Source organism: Lycorma delicatula, chromosome 5, assembly GCF_047948215.1.
Source record: "Lycorma delicatula isolate Av1 chromosome 5, ASM4794821v1, whole genome shotgun sequence".
Lineage (NCBI taxonomy): Eukaryota > Metazoa > Arthropoda > Insecta > Hemiptera > Fulgoridae > Lycorma > Lycorma delicatula.
Genome location: NC_134459.1, coordinates 101772366 through 101792535, shown reverse-complemented (window position 1 = coordinate 101792535; position 20170 = coordinate 101772366). Strand labels below are relative to the sequence as shown.

The 20170-nt window shown below is 28.7% G+C and overlaps 1 protein-coding gene and 1 long non-coding RNA gene across 2 annotated transcripts; one reads left to right on the top strand and one right to left on the bottom strand.

The window, feature by feature from the left end:
* Positions 1-2720: 2720 nt before the first annotated feature.
* On the bottom strand, positions 2721-4911 carry LOC142325262 (uncharacterized). The gene is made up of 2 exons (XR_012756506.1): positions 4518-4911; positions 2721-3091 (listed from the first exon to the last, which is right to left on the bottom strand). It is a non-coding gene; the product is annotated as an uncharacterized LOC142325262 (long non-coding RNA).
* A 1646-nt stretch (positions 4912-6557) lies between these two features.
* LOC142325261 (uncharacterized) lies at positions 6558-9049 on the top strand. The gene is made up of 2 exons (XM_075366771.1): positions 6558-6758; positions 8829-9049. Exons 1-2 carry the CDS (start codon positions 6596-6598, stop codon positions 8903-8905), a joined length of 240 nt encoding a protein of 79 aa, XP_075222886.1. The 5' UTR covers positions 6558-6595; the 3' UTR covers positions 8906-9049.
* The last annotated feature ends 11121 nt before the right edge of the window (positions 9050-20170 follow it).

Here is a 20170-nt window from a genome sequence, read left to right as displayed (position 1 = left end):
TTTTAAAAATTTATTTAAACAAATCTATTTTATATATATATATATATACATACATATTTATAAAACCTATGACACACTCGATAATGTAAGCATTCCAAAGCGGAATCATACATATCTAAATGGGTTCAACCATTGAACTATACTGCAGTGGAACAAACAAACATAATATCCTAAATACATTACACTCCTTTTTGGACAATCTCTAATAATTTATCATTAGGGTATAAACCACAGAGTATTTTTTAAAAGTAAATTGAAATTTTTTTTTAATACTTTTATTTATTAGTCGCATCAACAACTAAAGTCATTAGCGACTTATTAGTGTAATGTAACTATACCGGTAAATTTGTAATCTTGAAAAAACTCAAGTCGACTACGCCTGAGACGTATGGATAATTGAAACCCAACCACCAATGAACCTCAGATATCAATGATCTAGTTTTCAAATCCCAATAAAAGTAACTACCTTTATTAGGATTTGAACCTGAAACTTCGACTTCAAAATCAGCCGATTTACGACGAGTTTACCACAAGACCAACCCAGTGGGTTAAAATTATTTTAATTTCTCAAAGGTGCCGGCTCCATGGTGTGGGTGATAGCATCTCGACCTTTCATCTGGAGGTCCCAGGTTCGAATCCTGGTCAGGCATGGCATTTTCATACATGTTACAAATCGTTCATCTCATCCTCTGAAGCAATAACTAATGGTGGTCCCAGCCAGAGGTTAAACAGGAAAAAAAATTTCTTGAATGTCTAAATTTATTGTACTAAAAACAGCTGTTTTTAATTTTTACAGATTCATAAGAATTTTTAAGTTTTCTATTAATAAAAGTTTAATTTTTTTTTTGTTTCTCATAAACTTTATTAAATCAATTTTTTCAGAATAAAATTTTCTATGAGTTTAGATAATAAAATTTACGTGTTTAGTAGTGATTTAATTATGTTATTGTACTTCAAACCTAAAAAAAGTTTTTTGTCACCAAATTTTTCTATTTTACATTGGACATCATGAAAACTAGGGGAAATACAGTTCAGGGACCTGTTTTATTTGATTTTTCAGGTCAAAAAACATAAGACACCAACAAGTTTACCCCTAATACACTGTAATTTCATAAATTTTACACAAGTACACTTATTTACAAAATACATTACACACCTTTTTGGGTAGTCATGTAAAAACAATTCAAATCTAAATATTCAATAAATTAAAATTTTTTGTAATAAGTAACACAGTCTTTTAAGGAAAGTTTTAACTGCTAGATATTTAATTTATTGCATTATCTGTAAACTTATTTTATAAATATATTGAACTAGTACGTTATTATTTAAAGTTCATAAATATTGACTTAATTTATTTGCTCATTATGATATCCTAACATTTAATTAGTCAGAATTTTAACTCTATCAACTACCAGATATTAAATTTAATGCACTATCTGTAACTTATTTTATAAATAATAAAATTATTATTATTATATAATATGCAACTTGCACGTCGATCAACATTTTTCGTCTTAGTACTTTCAGTTGACCACGTTTGTCTGCATCTCCTGTCTCTTGGAACTTGTCATACAGCCAGTTGATGGAGGACTTTTTTGGTGTATTCACACCATAATTTTCTGGGTCTGGGCATAACTGACACATCAAATGAATTGGGAGACAATGAATATTCTCTGCTGCATTGTATAAACCATTTTACCTCAATTAAAGCTGCAACAAAACAAGGAAACATTCTTCCATAAGGTTGCATCACTTTCTGAGCACTCTGTATTAGTACATTGTTGTAAATTGTCATTTTACACTTTGTAGTAATGTTAATGTTGTGTTACTGTGAGCAGCTGGATCATGAGTGAGGCATGGTTTTAAATTCTGATTAACAGACACATTTTCCAATAATTGTCTTCTATTCTCAAGAAATTCAACTAATTTTTGAAAATTAGGAAATTGTAATAGAGATAATCTTTCATTCCACCACTTAGGTGTGATAGGGTCTACCTTGGAAGTTAGAAACTGCTACAATAAGTTCAAATTTTTCAGTTTGTAAATTCATGGCTAAAGCGAATTTGCAGATGAACTGACTGATCATATTAATAAACTTAGAAGTACTGGACAAAGACTCCCTTTGAATTGAATTAATCTCAATAAATATTCTCAACAGGATGAATCACTAAAGTTGATATTAAATCTGTTTTTAATAAAATAATTCCCACTAAATTTTATGAAGAATAAAGATAATGTAATCTTTGAATATCAAACAGATCACTTCTAGAATGCCATTCCAATTTTTTCCCCCATTTTGTCAATGATATACCATATCTTAAGTATTTGAAGTGAAATGTTAATCACAACTTGTAGCCTAATTTTTTTTATTCTCACATGGTATACACACACACACACAAAACACAGAGCAGTTGCAGACAAGTTTGCAATGGAACAACATTAACATAATGGTATCTGTCAGACTGAGTGCAGTGTCATTCAACATAATGCAGGTGATACATGCCCATAAAAGATGTGAACTCATTTCAACATAATTTCAGAATTGATTCTACTAACTAAAGTTTTTAAAAACTTTAATTATAAAATTTGGTTCACTCAGTTAATAACAGCAAATTTTATATTTTTAAACAGATATCATCACTGACCACGTGGACAATAACACAACTAATATGATATTATTAAATCAATGTTAGGAAGTTATGTTTTAAATAACACAAAGACAACTTTGAAAACTATTTAATAAGCAAATAATATTTACAATAACAAATGAAAAATATTTATAATTATTTTAATGTATTTATAATAGATACATTTAAATGGATAAACAACAATTTAAATAAAAGATAATAATAAATAAAAACAAGGGAAAGTATTTTTTAAATCAGAAGTTTATATCAAATTATTTCAGTATAACATATATGGAATTTTTCCCTTGTTGTTATCACAAAATAAAAATCAACAAACATTAGTAACTTTTAAGTATCAATTAAATTAATTACTTTTAAACGACTTAATAATGACACAGTGTAGTGAGGTAAATACATGTAGGATGAATATGAGACGAGAACAATTATGGCGAAAATAATTGAATCTGAAATTTCCAGTTAAGGAATAGTACATTCAACGTAGCGTAATACATTAATTATCTAGCTATCTGCATATACTGTCATTCACTTCAAGAAAGTAATAAAAGTTTCTTATCAACTGTATCTCCAACATAACATTTTCAAACTGGAAGTTTCTTTAACTTTGAACAGCAAGTGTGCAATGACTTTCCACACTGTAACACACAATACTTAACACAAAAAAAAACAATAAGCAAATTTAAAAATAAATGCAAAATTAATTCTTAGAGGATTTAACAACTTCAATACATTATTTGCAGGTGCATTCTTAACCTGGACTAGCAATGATTTTGCGTAATTCTAAAAAAATGAAATATATATTAGTGTAATTATTGTTTAAAAATCTAATTCCAAAGCATGCATAAACACACCCATGAGCATGCAGTTCTATAAACAAACTGTTTAATAAAATTTACCAATTTGCATTGTAAAAAGTCAATAACAGAGTAGTTCAGAAGCAAATTTTATACAAGTGATTATGTCCAATTCTATTTAGCTGCTATTCATACAGAAATCAGTTATAATGCAGAAATAAGGAATATGAATTCTGCTACGGTAATTATTAAAGTATAAGTAATGTAAAAAATCAAATCAAAATTACTCCTAAATTCTGGGCATCTACAAGAATTCTTGTCATCTACTGAGCTGTAGTAAGAGTTAAGTGCTCAGGTCAACTTCAGTTAAGTGAACTGAACAACTATATTTCCTTTGTTAGAATTTTAGTGATAGCACTTTCAGGTATAGTTTGCCTGAGATTGGAAGATCAACGTTGAAATTAAATTGGGCTTACAGCTGGTTGGAAGGTTCTATATTCACTAAAAAAATAAGAATTTAGTTTGAATTTACACAATCATCAAATCCTCACAACTGAAGATTATACTCTAAACAATTGGACTACATGATTTTTTATTAACACTACAATTTATGAATGATCACACTACATATTATAACAGTAAGAATGGTTTCTAAATCATGGAATAACATTCAGAAGAATCAAATATTAGAAATAACTTAAAACCTACAATTCAAATTTATAAATACTTTTAACAAAGTACAATTTGTTAACAAGCAGAGTATTATAAAATTACTGCAGACATTTATGCAGTTCATAAGGTAACCTATAATATTTTGCATAATTACAAATTGACAAAGATGAACGACAACAATATTCTCTATACGAATTCATAAATAATATTATCTAAAATTATCCACTCTTATTAAAATTAATTAATTATTTCATTATTCACCAGCATGTGGATTTCCGCACGTCTTTTCGTCTAAAACGAAAAATGTACATAATAATGTAACTACACTATAAACCAATTATAAATACGAGTAACTAACTCATTTTCCAAACTGCTATATCATCACTAAAATTATCTTAAAGGATACTAAGCAACTTTCTCTCCCATGGTTCAAACATGTATATGCAAGTAACCAATTCATACTGAAGATACCAATGAGACAGAATTTTCAAGAAACTATCCAGCATTTTTCTTCAATACAATAAGAAACTAATAGAATTAAAACCTATCGACTTGTCTAAAGAATAAATCTACACTTTTATGATCAGAAAAAAATTGACAGTTCTGCGTGTTAATCATCACATTCAACTTCGTCTGACATTTTTCCAAAAACAATACAATCAGCTGTTCACAGCTGATTATATCTGTTGACATTAAATAGCTATTTGATCTTTTCCTACAAAAAAAGTACCGTTTTTTCTCTTCGTAGGCTAGGATAGTAATTATCGAATTTTTTCGTTAACTTAACAATGTTAATTTGTTTTTTTTAAATACTCTTTAATGTTGGTACCTCTGATTATTTACATTACTTTTGTTGGTTGAGCAGACCATGGTTGGGAGAAACGAATCATGATTCAAATCATATCAATCAGTTAGATGTTGACAATAGAAGCATTGATTCAATTAATGCGAATCTTTAATTGTATCTGATGTCAATAATCATTAAGAACAGACAGAACTTATAAAACTTCATTTTTATGAATAACTGCAATGCCAAAAGATCGTCAGCCACCTTTGTTTAAAATACCGATACACATAAATAAAAAATCATTTAAGTCTTTAAATTTGAATAATTACATATTTATTATCAATTGATTTCTCAGCCAACTGATTTTGAGTTGACTATCAGATTAATAAGTAATATTCTGAGTACACTATCAAAAACTTAAGAAATTTATATCTAGCTAATTTTAAAAAGTATCATGAAATTTATATCCAGCTACCTTAAAAAAATATTCCAATGATTTCTTTATTTATAGTAGCTGTAAAAGTAAGCGATGCACAGTGCAATTAACTATATAATTATATGTCGATAAATAAATTTCAAACAGCCTGTTGAACTCGCTGTATCAATACACATTAGAAAAAGTAAAACGTGGAATTAAAAATATATCATATATTTGTCTTACAGCTGACGGCTGGTTGTCTCTTCGAAACAAGTCTTATTTTCCCATAAAAGCACATGTAAACGAAGATTGTGCTCTTCAATCAAATTTACTGTCTGCATTTAAACTTCACGGGGAGCATACCGGTGAAAATATAAAAACTGAAATGAAGAACATTATACAAGAATGGCTATCAATCAAAAAATTGTTGCATCTGTTATAATCTGTTTGATTATCTGTTGATAATGCTAGCAATATGGTAAAATCTGTACAGCTTTACCAGTGGTGGTACATTCCATGTTAGCTCAGTGCCTTACTTTGGTCATACAGTACAGTTCTGATGTTATTAATGAAAAAAGATCTAAGGTAAAAAAAATTGTGAAATTCTTTAAAGAAATCCTCATACTTCAGAAACAAAATAGTAGCAGGACAGTTCAAAAACAAAATAAGTAGCCAGTATTAACTTTACAGCAAAACTGTTCGAAGAGGTGGAATTTCGCCTGATACGTACGAGAGATACCTACCGATTAAAGAATCTCTGCAGAGTATGTTGGGTGTGATTAATGTTTCGTCTTTTGCAGGAAATAAATGATGAGGATTGGTTTGTCATGGAAAATTGTGTATAAAGTTTGTTACCGTTTGACAAAATAACGCAGTAATGTGCAGTAAAAAATATATAACCATTTCGAAAAATTCATCGTCTACGTTCGTGGTTGCTAAACCATTGTAATTCCTTTAAAGAAGAAAATTACGACTCCATAACATTAAATGAATTTATTACAAAATTATGTGAAGAAATTTATGCCAGATTAAACAGAAAATACGATTAAAATATTTTAAAAGAAGCGACTTTTATGGACTCTCGATTAAAGGAATTTGGCTTTAAATTTTCTGTTGATGAAATGCAATTTTAAACGAATAAAAGATAATAAGTGTTGCTCTATAGGTAAGGGGATAATTTCATTAATTAAGCAATGTTAATTTGTTTTTTAAAACTAATGTTGGTACCTCTGATTATTTATATCACCTAAGTTCGTTGAGCAGACGTGCGGATGATGTTATGTTGATGAAAGTAAACATGAGTGATGACAAAACTGGTTGTACGTCATGTAGATTGATTGGTGGATTCGGATTTATTGGTATTGGGCTTTATGTTGGGTATGTGGGATCTAAAAATGCAAACAACCCTTATAGCCGGCTTATTATTGGGTTAATTGGCGCTAGTAAGTAAAATCACTGTTTCTGATATACATTGTGTAATTAAAAAACTCTTCATGAAGTCATTAATTAATTGACCAGACTAATAAGTTAACATATTGAATTATTTTTACCGAAAAGAAATTATTGTTTAGATATGCGTTGAATAGTTTGTGTTCTTTACCAGTTCGAGATTCTGTATGTTTGTTGTTAATACATCTTTCAGTTTTTGTGCGATTGTTGTTGATAGTTCCATCTATTTAAGAATCGCGGTTATTGAAATTATATTATAATCTAAGAATCGCGGTTATTAAAATTATAATATAAATTACGAATAATGTTTGAACTTCAGTGTTTGTTTATTTTAGCCTATAATAAAATAAATGTTACTTTAGTTAGGACTGAGAAACTTATACTCCTTGAATTTTGTTGAAATTTGTGTTAAAATGAATTTTGTTGAAATGGATTACTCGGATTACATATTTGCCACTGATCATTTATACGAAAGTATTTCATAAAAAGTACATTTTTACGAATCCAGTTAACAAGTGCATTTTTCCTGGTGATAACAGTAATTATTGTTGAAATATTTTCAAATTTATAAGCAATGAATATTTTCAGAAATGAAACGACTAGCACTAGATAGGGAATCTTGTAGAGCTGCATCAAACCAGTCAAATGACTGAAGACAAAAAAAAAAGAATATTTTCACTAGAATACATTGTTAGAAGTGAGGGTCCTTTTGACGATTGGGTCCAACTGAGATATTAATTGGTTTCATACTGCCTTTGATATTTCAATAGTTTACAAATACACCGTTTTATTCTATCCTTCCTTCATTTACACATTTTAATACTTCCAAATCTTCCCTGCCTATTTTGTCAGTTGAGAACAGTTAACCCCTTGCCAGTTCATTTTATCACCAGAACTGTTGTTTTGCTCCCCTCCCTTTTTTTAATCAAATGCTAGCATTTTAACATTTAATATGTAAAAGAGGTCATTATGAGGAGTTATTTTATTATGCTGTAATGATCTTGAACTGCAATTTAACAAAACATGTTTTCTGAAAATTAGAAAATTCTTAAACCTAACCCACCTTGCTAATATTATTGAAGCACCCATCTCATATTTATTTTATGAATGTAAGAAACAAATAAATAATTTTAAAATATGGGTGTATCTGGTTATTTCTCAAGAACTTAATTACTTTAAAATAATTCTTTCATTAGAACAGTACCTTTCAAGTATAAATTAAATATATTAGACCGTGCACATACAGGTTTATTGAATGTAAACTTTATAAAACTTCCCATTTATCATTAATTTTAATTTCCCATTAATTACTGCTTATAGTCAAGTTGTTTTTCTATAGAAAAAAATTTAAGCTGTGCAGTCCTACAATGGAAAAGACCAATAAATTATATAACATCATTATTTGCACTAAGTACTAATAACGGCAATTTTATTGTTAATTTTTATTTACTATAAATTTATTGATTTTAAATAAAACAAAATATATAATAAACTTTATTTTTGAAAATGTAACAATAATAAACCAAACCATTAAATAATTACCTTTTTTTTTAAATTAGTAAAATGCTGTGTCCTGCAATCTAATGTATTTGATTTACACTTAAGTAGAGCTGTTGTTTGTATGAAAGTATTAGTTTGAAGTGCATAATTTAATCCATTTCTTAATTACTGGGTAAAACCAAGAATATTTTAGTTTATAAAATTTGAATCTGAACCGCAGCATGGTAGTCTTGCTAATAGATGTGAAGTTTATAAAAATGTACAAACCATGCTGATATTTATAGCCGATCTATCTGTCTTATCTGAAAGGTTTTGAATTCAACTCCTAGTAAGTTTTGGTATTTTTTTTAAACCACAAGTATTTCTCATCAAATAAAATAAAAGTTAAAAGGGAAGCATCAAGTTTATGCACATTGAAAAAAACATTTTTTTTTTAAATCTCTTCAGTTTTATAATGAAATTTCTCATAAATGATAAATTCCATAAATCATTATCTTCCTAGGTAATGAAGTTTGAATATATTGTACAATAATTTAATTAGTAAAGTAATTTTTTTATTGCAGGTTTTGCTGGTATCGGAACAGCTCGTTTGCTTAATTTACCTCCTTTTAAAACCAGAAAAAAAGTTGCTCCAGAATAGATTTTTTCTGATTAACATGTTTCTTATTGTGAAATGTAATATAAATACTTTAACGCTTATTTTCTTTTATAATTATTCATTTTGGTAGTTTTTTATACTTATCCATGTATTTATAAAATAAAAATATTGGAATGTTATTTTCAGTTTCTTCTTTTTCCAGTTTGGTATATATATGTCAAGATTTTAGGATATATTTAAAAAGGTAAAAACAAAGTAAGATTGAGTAATTATATAAAATTAGGGACTAACGAATTTGATGAAATTTGAAATATATCTTATTTGGGACATAAATTATTTGTTATAATTAAAATTATTTATTGGAAATGCCTTTCACCTAATTTATGTCCCTTACAAGTTATATAGTACACCAAACATTTTGTAATTCAGTCTTGTACAAGTGTAATGTAAATTATTTTCAAAATAAATAATTTTTTTAAGTTTGAAAATGTGGTTAACTTTAAGTTAACAATGAGATAAGATTCACTTAACATAAATTAAGTTAGGTTAAGCTTAGTTGTCAGTTAAGTTATATGCAATATTCATTATTTACTCAGTAAATAACTTTGTTTAACACTTAAATACTACTGTGGGTAAAAGTACATCGGAGAAGTTTTGTTTTTGATATCTAATGGTTAACACTGAATTGAAAGCTGCTGTGTTCCTACCTGTTCAGTATCTGTATAGTATTTTTTTTTTTAATTCACCACAGAAACTTGTATGTGAAAAATATGGAAATGGAATTTTATAGTGTGCTAAAAATGTATCTTGCTTGACTGGGATTATTATTGTTTCATCTAGTCATGATTGGCTTAATTTTCACCCAGTGTAGTGTTTGTGTACATGCCCTTTTTTTAATATGACCAAATATTTTTTTTGAAAATAAAGAAATTAATGATGAGAAATTAGCCATATTAATTACATCTGAAGATGGGTTGCTTTCAGACGATGGAGGGTGGAACAAGAAGACATTGTTGAAGTTGATCATGTGAAAAATGATGAGATCGATGTTAGCTATGAACCTCACAGTTCTTTGTTTTTGGAAGATTCAAATAAACTAGAGAATGTGATATTAGGCCTTCAAAAAACCCAAGACAATGTCAAATAACTGGTACGATATTGTTGATAAAATTGTTTTGACAATAAAAAAAATATATCTCGGGGGAAAAAATAATTACACTCGTTCAATTGCACATCCTGGGCGGAAAAATAACATTGCACACAATTCCAGATCAGGTTTGAAAGTTGCAGCAAAGCAAGTAAGCACTGTATTTGATTTGTTAAAATTTTTTATTGACAATAAAATTCCTCAGAAAATTCTTGTATATACACTAATTGAGCTAAAGCTTTGCCCTGTCATTGTAAACCAAACTGTCGGCTGGCTTTGGCGGGATTTGTTGTATTATCTAACATGACTGATACATTTGTATGTAAAATGCAAACACAACAGACTATTACACTAAAATTGAAAAACAATGAAGCAGTTATACTGCTGAACAAAGCTGGGCTTACAATTTGATTGTTACCAAATTAGAAGTCTTTTTATTTCTAGGCTTGCTTTATGTCAGTGGAGAGAGGAAAGACAATCACATGAGTAGAAAATATCTGGAATTTTCTTTTAAGCTAAATATATTTGTCTCTAGTAGGATGCCTCTAGAAATATTTTGGATTAACACCAAGTGTTTGAGGTTCACAGTAAAAGTACAAGGGAGCAACATGTCCAGAATGATCTGTTCATCAATATACAAGATTTTTGGGATGAATTTTTCAAATATTGTGCAGAATACTACACCCTCTCTATTGAATGCACAATTGACGAGCAACTATTGGGATTCCAGAAGCATTGTCAGTTTAGAATGTTCATCCCTAATAGGCCTGATTAATATGGAATAAAACTGATGTACATGTGCGATGCACACACTAAATATTTGGTATCAGGCATTCCCTATGTAGGGAAGAAATAAATCCAACTGACAAACCTCAATCATAATACGTAGTGAAACAATTGTCAAAACCAATTCATGGAACAAATTCAAACATTACCACCAACTGATTTACATTCATTTTATTGACATCAATAATAGATCTATATGCCATTACCATGGTTGACACATTACTAAAAAAAATGTGATGTGGACACCACGTGACTTCCTTGCACGTGGTGGCAACTAGGTGACTTCCTTTACACCTATTAAATTACATATACACATTTTTGCTGCACTTCATTTAAACTTATTTCATTGAAAGTGAGATATGATCCTCCAATTATTTAATAAAGTGGATAGTTACACAATTGCATCGTAGTGGACACCACATTGCATCGCAATTTTTTGTGGAGTCTATATCAGCATTTTATATTAGTTTATGTATTAATTTTGTTTCACAACACTAGTGGTGTAAGAGAGTATGTGTCGGATCCGTAACCATGCACACCGCTACAAATTTGATTTCATATACATATATTTTTTTTTACTTTTTTTAAATGTAAATATTAATAAATCAATAATTAATTATTAACCTCTAATTGTAAAAATTTTTGAATGAAAATGAAAAGTACATAAATTTTTTTTCATTGTTATTTATTCCTGAAAGTTTTTTTACAGAGGTTAATAATTATCAATAAATCAATATATTTAAATTTAAAAAAACCTTAAAAAAAGGAATGAAGTCTGATTAAAAACCAATGTCCCTTGCAAGATCCAAATATTTCATTAATTAAAATTTTACTTGGCTATAACTCTAGAACTAATGTAAGTAACATTTATGATATATTGCTGAAAATCTCTCAACAAGGGCTTATTACTGTACTTCCAAAATGCAAAATCCAAACTGTACTATGCAAAATACTGTACTGCACAAAATCCAAATGTTTTTGGATTTTGTGCTTTTTTGGACACTTTTGATTCAATCAATTGCAATCAGAAGGGGAGGTGCACAACTAGGTGTTAAAACAGTCCTAAATACAAAATTTCAGCAACCTACGGCTAATTGTTTTTGAGTTATAAGAAATACAAACATCACGCTGAAACAATTCAAAATGGATATTTCCGTTGAAATCTGGAATTATTCGCAATCACAATATTTCCTTTACTTTGTATAATGAAGTAATGAACAAGAAATTCCCAAAAAATGATTGATACCAAGAGAAGTCCAGCTAGTACAACTACTTTCCTTTATGAATCTCACAAGAAACAACTAATTTCATATTCTCCAAAAAGAGATAAAGTTATTTTATTAGTTTCGTTAATGTACAATACGCCAACAGTTTCCTTAAGTTCTAGGAAATTTAATGTAATTGAATATTACTTTGAAACTAAAAGCGATGTAGATGCTTTTGATCAGATATGTAAGAATTATAGCTGTACCAGATGCACTAGAAGATAGCTGTTACTAGTTTTTTTTTTTTTATGTGGTATTAAATGTTGCAGGGCTTAATGCAACTTATGATCATTTTGTAATGCAGTTTGAAGGAATTTAAAACAAAAAAGATTTGGCTTTCTCCATGAGCTTGGAATTCAACTACCTGTACCTTTAATGAAACAAAGGTTGATTACCAAAACTTTAAGAAACACTTCAACAAAAATTCTGATGTGGACACCACATGACTTATTTGTACGCTTATTAAATTACATATACACATTTTGGCTGCACTTCATTTAAACTTATTTCATTTGAAAGTGAGATATGATCCTCCCAATTCTTTAATAAAGTGGACAATTGCACAATTGCTGAAATATTAGTTTCTATTAAAATCAAATATTTATACAATTATTAATTCAGCAATCTTACATGAAACATTAGGATTAAAAGTCCTTTTATTACTCGTATTATTAGATCAGTATTATTCGTATCTTCATGAATTTGATTAACAAAAGTTTCAGATTTCTGGTGTCATAAATAAAAGTTAATAATAATTAAACTATCCCGTTTAGTGAACTCCTGGCTACAAATACAGGACATTTCATAAAGTTCTTTGGAGTTTCGAGAATTCATTAACAAAAAACTATTTCACTCATAAGAATAAAACAAGCACTGTACGAAAGAATACTTCAAATAATTTTTTCCACATATACTAGGCAGTTAATAAACCATTTGCTCGCTATGCGTCGACAGTAGAGAAAATGGCTGCCATGGGAAGCGAGAAGTCATTTTGTGTGTTAGAATTTCACTTATCAAAGTCAGTAATTTCTGTGCAACGTGCGTTTTGGTTGAAATTTCATAAGGAGCCACCGAGTGACAATTCAATTCGTGCATGGTATAAACAATTCTGTAAAACTGGTTGCTTGTGCAAGCAAAAAAAATGGTTGTCCGGTGTGAAATATTCATTTTTTATTATTGGATTATTTGGTGAATTATTAAAAATGAAAAAGAAATAATCATACAGGAAAAAGAAATATAACATGAAGAAATACATCTCAGAAAAATCACAAGAAGATGAGTATGAAGAGGAAGAAAATGTTAAGAACAATTGAAGAATAAAAAAATTAAGAGAAGATGGTAAATATAAAGAGGAAGAAAACTTTAAGACCAAGAAAAAATAAGAGACGATAATGAATATAAAGAGATAGAAAATTTGAAGAGAAACTAAGATCAGAAGAGTTATAACAAACCAAAGAGCTATTAAATGATTGGCAACAAAAGCAAATAAATGAAATGATGATCAACTCCGACTTAAGGAGAATATTACTGCTCTGACATTGTCAGACCAGAACAATGAACTAAAAGATAAGAATTTTTTTCAATTTATTAAAGATCGGCCATGTATGCCTCAGTGTATATGTTGTTCTTGTGAGGTCTAATTTTCAGTCACTCTGTAGTTGATTTTAATGTAGTTAAAATTAAACAGAAATTCCAGAATAAATAAAATTAAATTAAACTAGAAAATCCAAACATAATACGATTCTTAATATTAAATAATAAGATATTTCACAAACTCTATTACATATGCAAATATGTAATAACATTTTTATTTATTTGTTTTTTTTCACCTCTGGGACTACCATTAGGTATTGCTTCAGAGAATGAGGTGAATGATTTATAGCATGTGTGAAATTGCCAAGCCTGACTGGGACCTTCTGATGTAAGGCCAAGGTGGCTAGCACTCTTGCCACGAAGGCTGGCGAATGTTATAACTTGTGAAATTACATTTACACATTTTTAGAAGTACATAAAATTTTATTTCAGTAATAACTTCAGATTTTATTTATACTTTTTTTATTGTTATTACTGAATTAATATTTACTGTAATTTTTTTTTTACAATCACAGGTTAATAATTATTAATAAATCAATATATTTAAATGAAAAAAAAGGAGATGAAGTCTGATTTGAACCGATGTGCCTTGTAGATTCAAATATTTCATTAATTAAAATTTTATATGGCTATAATTCTGGAACCAATAAAAATAAGTATCACTTGTGTTATATCATTGGAAATCTCTCAACGAGAGCTTATTACTGCAGTTAAGAAAAATAATATCCAGATGTTTGGGATTTTGGGCTTTTTTGGACACTTTTGGTTCAGTCAATTGCAATCAAAACGGGAGGTGCACAACTAGATGTTACAAAAGTTCTAAATCCAAAATTTCAACATACTACGGCTAATCCTTTTTGAGTTATGCAAGATACTTAACTCAAAACTAGTCAAAATGGATATTTCTGTGGAAATCTGAAACTTTGCAATCACAATACTTCCTCTACTTCGTACAAAGAATTAAAAATTGAAATGGTGTCAATGGAAAGTGGAGACATTCCAAAATCTGAAAAAAAATGTTAAAAGGAGGACCCAACAAAGATGTACACAATGTAAGTGACAAAATGTTGTCAGTTAAGTGCTCAAATTATCATAATTTTGTTACGGTGAACATAGAGATGTAATTTGTAACTTGTAAATAATTATCAGTAAATCACATTTACTTACCTAATCATTTTTGTTCTTTGTAAAAAATATGAAATATCATTGTGATAATTTATATCTATTGGTTTAATTTTTATTGACAACAGAAACTTAACTTTTTTTTAGAATAATAATTTCTAATTTGATTTTTTAAACATTTCCCCAATATTTCTGTATATAATGACTTAAAATAAATGTTTGTATAAATTTACTGTTTTTCCTTTTAATTAACTGGTGGGTGAATTTTCACCCAGGGTAAAAAAAAATGCGGTATTTAAGGGTTAAGTGAAATTCAGTTTAAATCAAAGTAAGGTTAGGTAACTAATGATGCCATGTAAGAACTATGTACAATATCCACACAACCTAATACTTGTCTTAATCTTAATTAAATTGGCCAATTGTTTGGCTGACTCCATAATTATATACGATTACCAATTAGTCTGAAAATTATATATATATATATATATATTACACTTGTATAGTGCTGAATTACAAAATTTTTGGTAATGGTACTATATAAGTTACAAGGTATGTAACTTGGGCAAAAGGCATTTTTGACAAATAATTTCAATTGTAACAAATAACTTAGGTCCTAAATAGGCACACTCCAAATTTAATCAAAACAGAGGAGAGCCCCTAATTTAGTAGAATTACGTAGGATTGTTTGACATCGGAGTTAAATTATTTTTTTGTTTGTAAAATGAAAATTGTAATTAGCATTTTATTGAATAGAAAAAAAGAATAATTTTGCAATGTTATTTTTACACAGTTGTAAAGTTTCATTATTAAAATACCTTGTTCATAACTGAATAGCTTTTACTTATAAATTTCCTGTGTTGAACATTCTTTTGATCATTTCAGAGATTAAAGGTGAATGACATAATTTAAGACTTATGCCAAGATTTAAGGAAAGTTAAATCATATCATAAATCTACCCAACATTCTAGATGTAGTAAAATTCCCATGGCTGGCATGACTTTTTTCTTTTATTTAATATCACTACTACTGTGGTTACAGAAGATCTCATATTACAGTTAAAATACATCTGAACTTTCATGTGTATCATTGCTTCCATTGCCTTCGCTATATTACAGTAGGTCAGCAGCATCTCAAGAACAATGAAACACAAGTGAATTTACTCATACAAGGGATATATCTTTACTCTAAGATTCACCTTGAATCCTGAAAGGATTCACCTTGAAAGGCTGTACAATGAACATCATTATTTTAAATTTCCCAAATTAAAATTACATTATTAGACCTGGATGCTTTACAGTAGACTCAGAAATAGAGGAGTGTAAAAAAGTTATTTCCAAAGGGGATGCTATAATAATCGAGGGGGAGATGAATCATGATTGAATATTAGCAGACACAAAACTTAGATAGAAATAAATTTTTAGATTAAACAGCATATCACAGAGTATACTAGATAACAAATAGGTTGGAGGATTGGTTGATTTTGCAGTCAGCCTATTTGTAATTACTCTATTCTGGTTGATCACCATGAAAAAGTAATTATATGATTATTAGAATTGGGTTGGTAATTTTAATAGTTCTCAAATAATTGATATTAATCTTCCAACAGCATTACAAGAATTTGTTTATTATTAAAAAATTAGTAATAAGTTTCGTAATTATTTTAATTTTATGAATTTACTTTAAAAAAACCATCCAGTTGAAAACTGAATTCTTCATGAAAGATGTGCAACTCTATATGGATACTGATGTCGGTTCCAACCATTTCTTTTATTGTTAAATTCCAATTTATTTTAGATGGAGAAAAAAGTTAAAGTAAATGCAATGGCCAAAATTTTATTTTAAGTAGGATGAGTGCAAAGAACTTCTACTAATAATAAACAAAAAGATTATGTATACTCTGTTCATAAAAGTACAGCAAAGTATGAAAGTTATGGTATCAGATAAATGAGTTAGTTTAAATGCGTAAAGATTAAAAGCTTCTAGGAATGTGGAATGATGAAATAGTATATGCAATGAAAATGAAAAAACAATATTTTATGTTCTTCTAGAGTGATGATGAAGACATTTACAATATAATAATAGAAAGCAGAAATCCTACTTTGGAAAACACATGAGGAAAGCTCAGATTATTTTGTTAATTTACTTTAAAACATCTTTGTATATAACACGATTAAAAATTTTCACAAGACTCAAATGAAGTTAATAACCTATTTAAAATAACCTATTTTAAATGATGCTAGTCTGTGGAAAACATGTATATTTATTCTTTGACCTGGTAATGCCAGTATAATGGTTAAGTTATTGTTAAATGATGTTTTACATATAAAGAATCAGTTTATAAATACAGAGTAGAACTGTAAATAACTTTTCAAACCAAACATGTTTATCAAATCCCAAACTTGTAACACATTACTTTTGTCAGTAAACAATATAAAAAGTAATATCTTCTATAAAGAGAAACAATGATGGAATATTTTCTTTGAAAATGAGCACCAATTCAAAAAATTTAACTCTCGTTTTTGTAAGGTAACAAGTAGAATCACCTCTTTCTATCATAAAACAACATTTTAAACCCACCAAGTTATAAGAATTTTTATAATTTAAATCAAAAGTTTAGAAAAATTATTTTTTCTTTAAATAGAAAATTAAAATAGGTCAATAACGATTTGAAAAGGAATACACTTGTAATATCAGAATCTATGGTTAACTTAAAATCACACAAATAATCTAAAAATGTTAGAAATCTATTTTTTACATGAGCATTTACTTAAGACAAAAGAAATCAATAATTCAAGACATATACGTAAATCTGAATGCATAAAATGTAGGATAAGAACATGTTTATAATAGTTTGGACATAACTATGTTTTTATTCAGCATAAAAATATTCACATTGTTACATATATAAAATAGTTGATATGAAGATTTTCTTAATGTATCTAAATATTTTTTAAGAAAGAGTAATTTATCTTTGAAAAACCTAATAAAGTGATATCAAAGCTTTGCTGACTTACATAATCTCCTCAAAAATGTGAGCTCATATTTTTTCTGTAATTTTATGTTTTAATTCATGAGTCAGTTGATTTGTACATGTGAAAGAATGGTGGCTACAATCTTGCCAAAAAATAATTCGTAAAATGATACAATTTTGTTAGTTTACACAAGTGCAAAACAGGCTTGCAAGCAATGATGAATGTAGGATCCACCATTTTCAAGGGGAGTCCATCAAAAAAACTTTAAATTTGATCAAAACTGTTGAAATGATACAAAACAATCCTGCTGCATTATTAAGAAGTCTAAATTTTAAATCTAATAGGGTGTTAAACAGTGAAGGAGAAGGTTTTTATTTATTTATTTTCAACAATTGATTTTTTTTTAGATATTTTCCAATACTGAAATGATCTCATTGTGGCTTAAAACCACTGATATACAAATAGAACTTTTTTAATGTTTCTCTTAGTGTGCATTTTTCTTTGTGTAGATTAGAAAATAAATAATAATTTTCTATCAAAAGGTCTACAAAATTAATATAACTAAATGTATGGTATGGGATGTCATATTTACAGTATTCATCACTTACTCTCCTAAGGTTTGGTGGACAAGGCGATAAATACAAAATCATAGGTCTGTATTAATTTATCAGTTTATCTAGACTATCCTAGTAATTGAATATGATAGTAATTGTAATATGGTAATGGTATGATGTAATATGATGGGGCAATAAACAATTTTTTTCTGATTTAACTAGACTCGTAAACAATGTTTATTTCACTAGGAGTTCTCACATTTATACCACTGTTTTACTACACAAGACTGATCTCCACCTTGGCTGTCCCATTCACAAATAAAATTATTCTGTATGCCCAACAAAAGGGATATTACTTTTTAAATATTCACATATGCACCAACTACACTTTTTATAATGTACTTTTTCAATAATATCATACTTTTCTTTTATATTAATTGCATAATAGAATGGTACAGAAGGATATTTATTATTATGGCAAATTGTTTTTGAGAAGAATTTTTCTAATGAACTCATCACACATGTAACAAAATCTGTCCAAATCATTTACACATAGGAGATATTATGAGACTTCACTGTTCATTCATGTAATATACATATCACACTGACTGAAGAAATTATACTATTTCAAAGCACTAGGCCAACAAAGCCAAAACATTTGTCTTGTTTTGAACTGTACATACAAGATGAATCTTGTAATGTATGATTCAATAGAGAGGTATGATGTTATATATAATGTCATGTTATGACTTGCATTACTGTTTCATGGTAAATAACTGATAAAAAGTATATACTCGGCAAATAAAAATAAAGTAATATATAAAATAAAAAAACATACATGTGTAATCTTGCATATCATATATCAACAATTCTCAAGAAATTTTGTAGTTTAAAAAACCTAGGTAATTGAAAAATTCTGACTACAGTTCATTTTCAGCTTTAAAAAACAGATTGGTTTCCTGTATTACATGTTAAGAAACAAAAATTTTGTTTATCAGTGTAATAGTATTTCTTTGTTTCAGTCTGTTTTGTTTTTAATAGAAGTCAAATTTCTTTAAACTCTTCAGGTTCAGTTGATGTTACTTACCACTTTTGGAGCAGAAATCAGGGTAAAGTTTTTGGCAAGTGTAACTTGAAAAGAAAATGTGTTCTAGATCCATAATTATATCAACTAACAACAATAAATGATATATATCTCTGAAACACATCTAAAAAATATGAGGTCTGTTCAAGAAATACATAAGACTGTTTGAATTGCTTGAGTCCAGCTGGTTCCAGTCAAATCTGCTTGGCGTCGCCATGTTCGTACAGATCAGCTGATTACAACGCAGTTTTTTATTGCAAATATAATTATTGGTTGCTTAGCTACACGGTTGTTTGTGAAATTTTTTTTTCATTTGGTGGATTTTAGAATGAGTGACTTGAAAGAGCAGAGTTGCTGTGAAATTCTGTGTTAAATCAGAAAATCTGCGAGTGAAAATTTTGATATGCTCAAGACGGCTTTTGGCGATGTTGCTATGAAGCATGCAACATGTTTTAAGTGGCATGGATGTTTCAAAGATGGTCGTCAGTCGATTGGCACATCCTTCCTCGTCAACTGATGACTCACACGTAGACAAAATCAACACCCTGGTTTGGGCAAATCAATGTCTGACCATCGGAGAGCTTGCTGAAGAGTGTGGGATCAGTTGGATCATGTTACGAGATTTTGACTGAAAAATTGAAGATGCACAGTGTTGCTGCGAAATTTGTTCCACGCCTGATGATGGACGACCAAAAAGCCCATTGTGTCCAGGCTTGTCAAGAATTGCTTGTCAAGAATTGCTTGAACGTTCAGAAGAAGATGAAAAGTTCTTGTCAAAGATCAT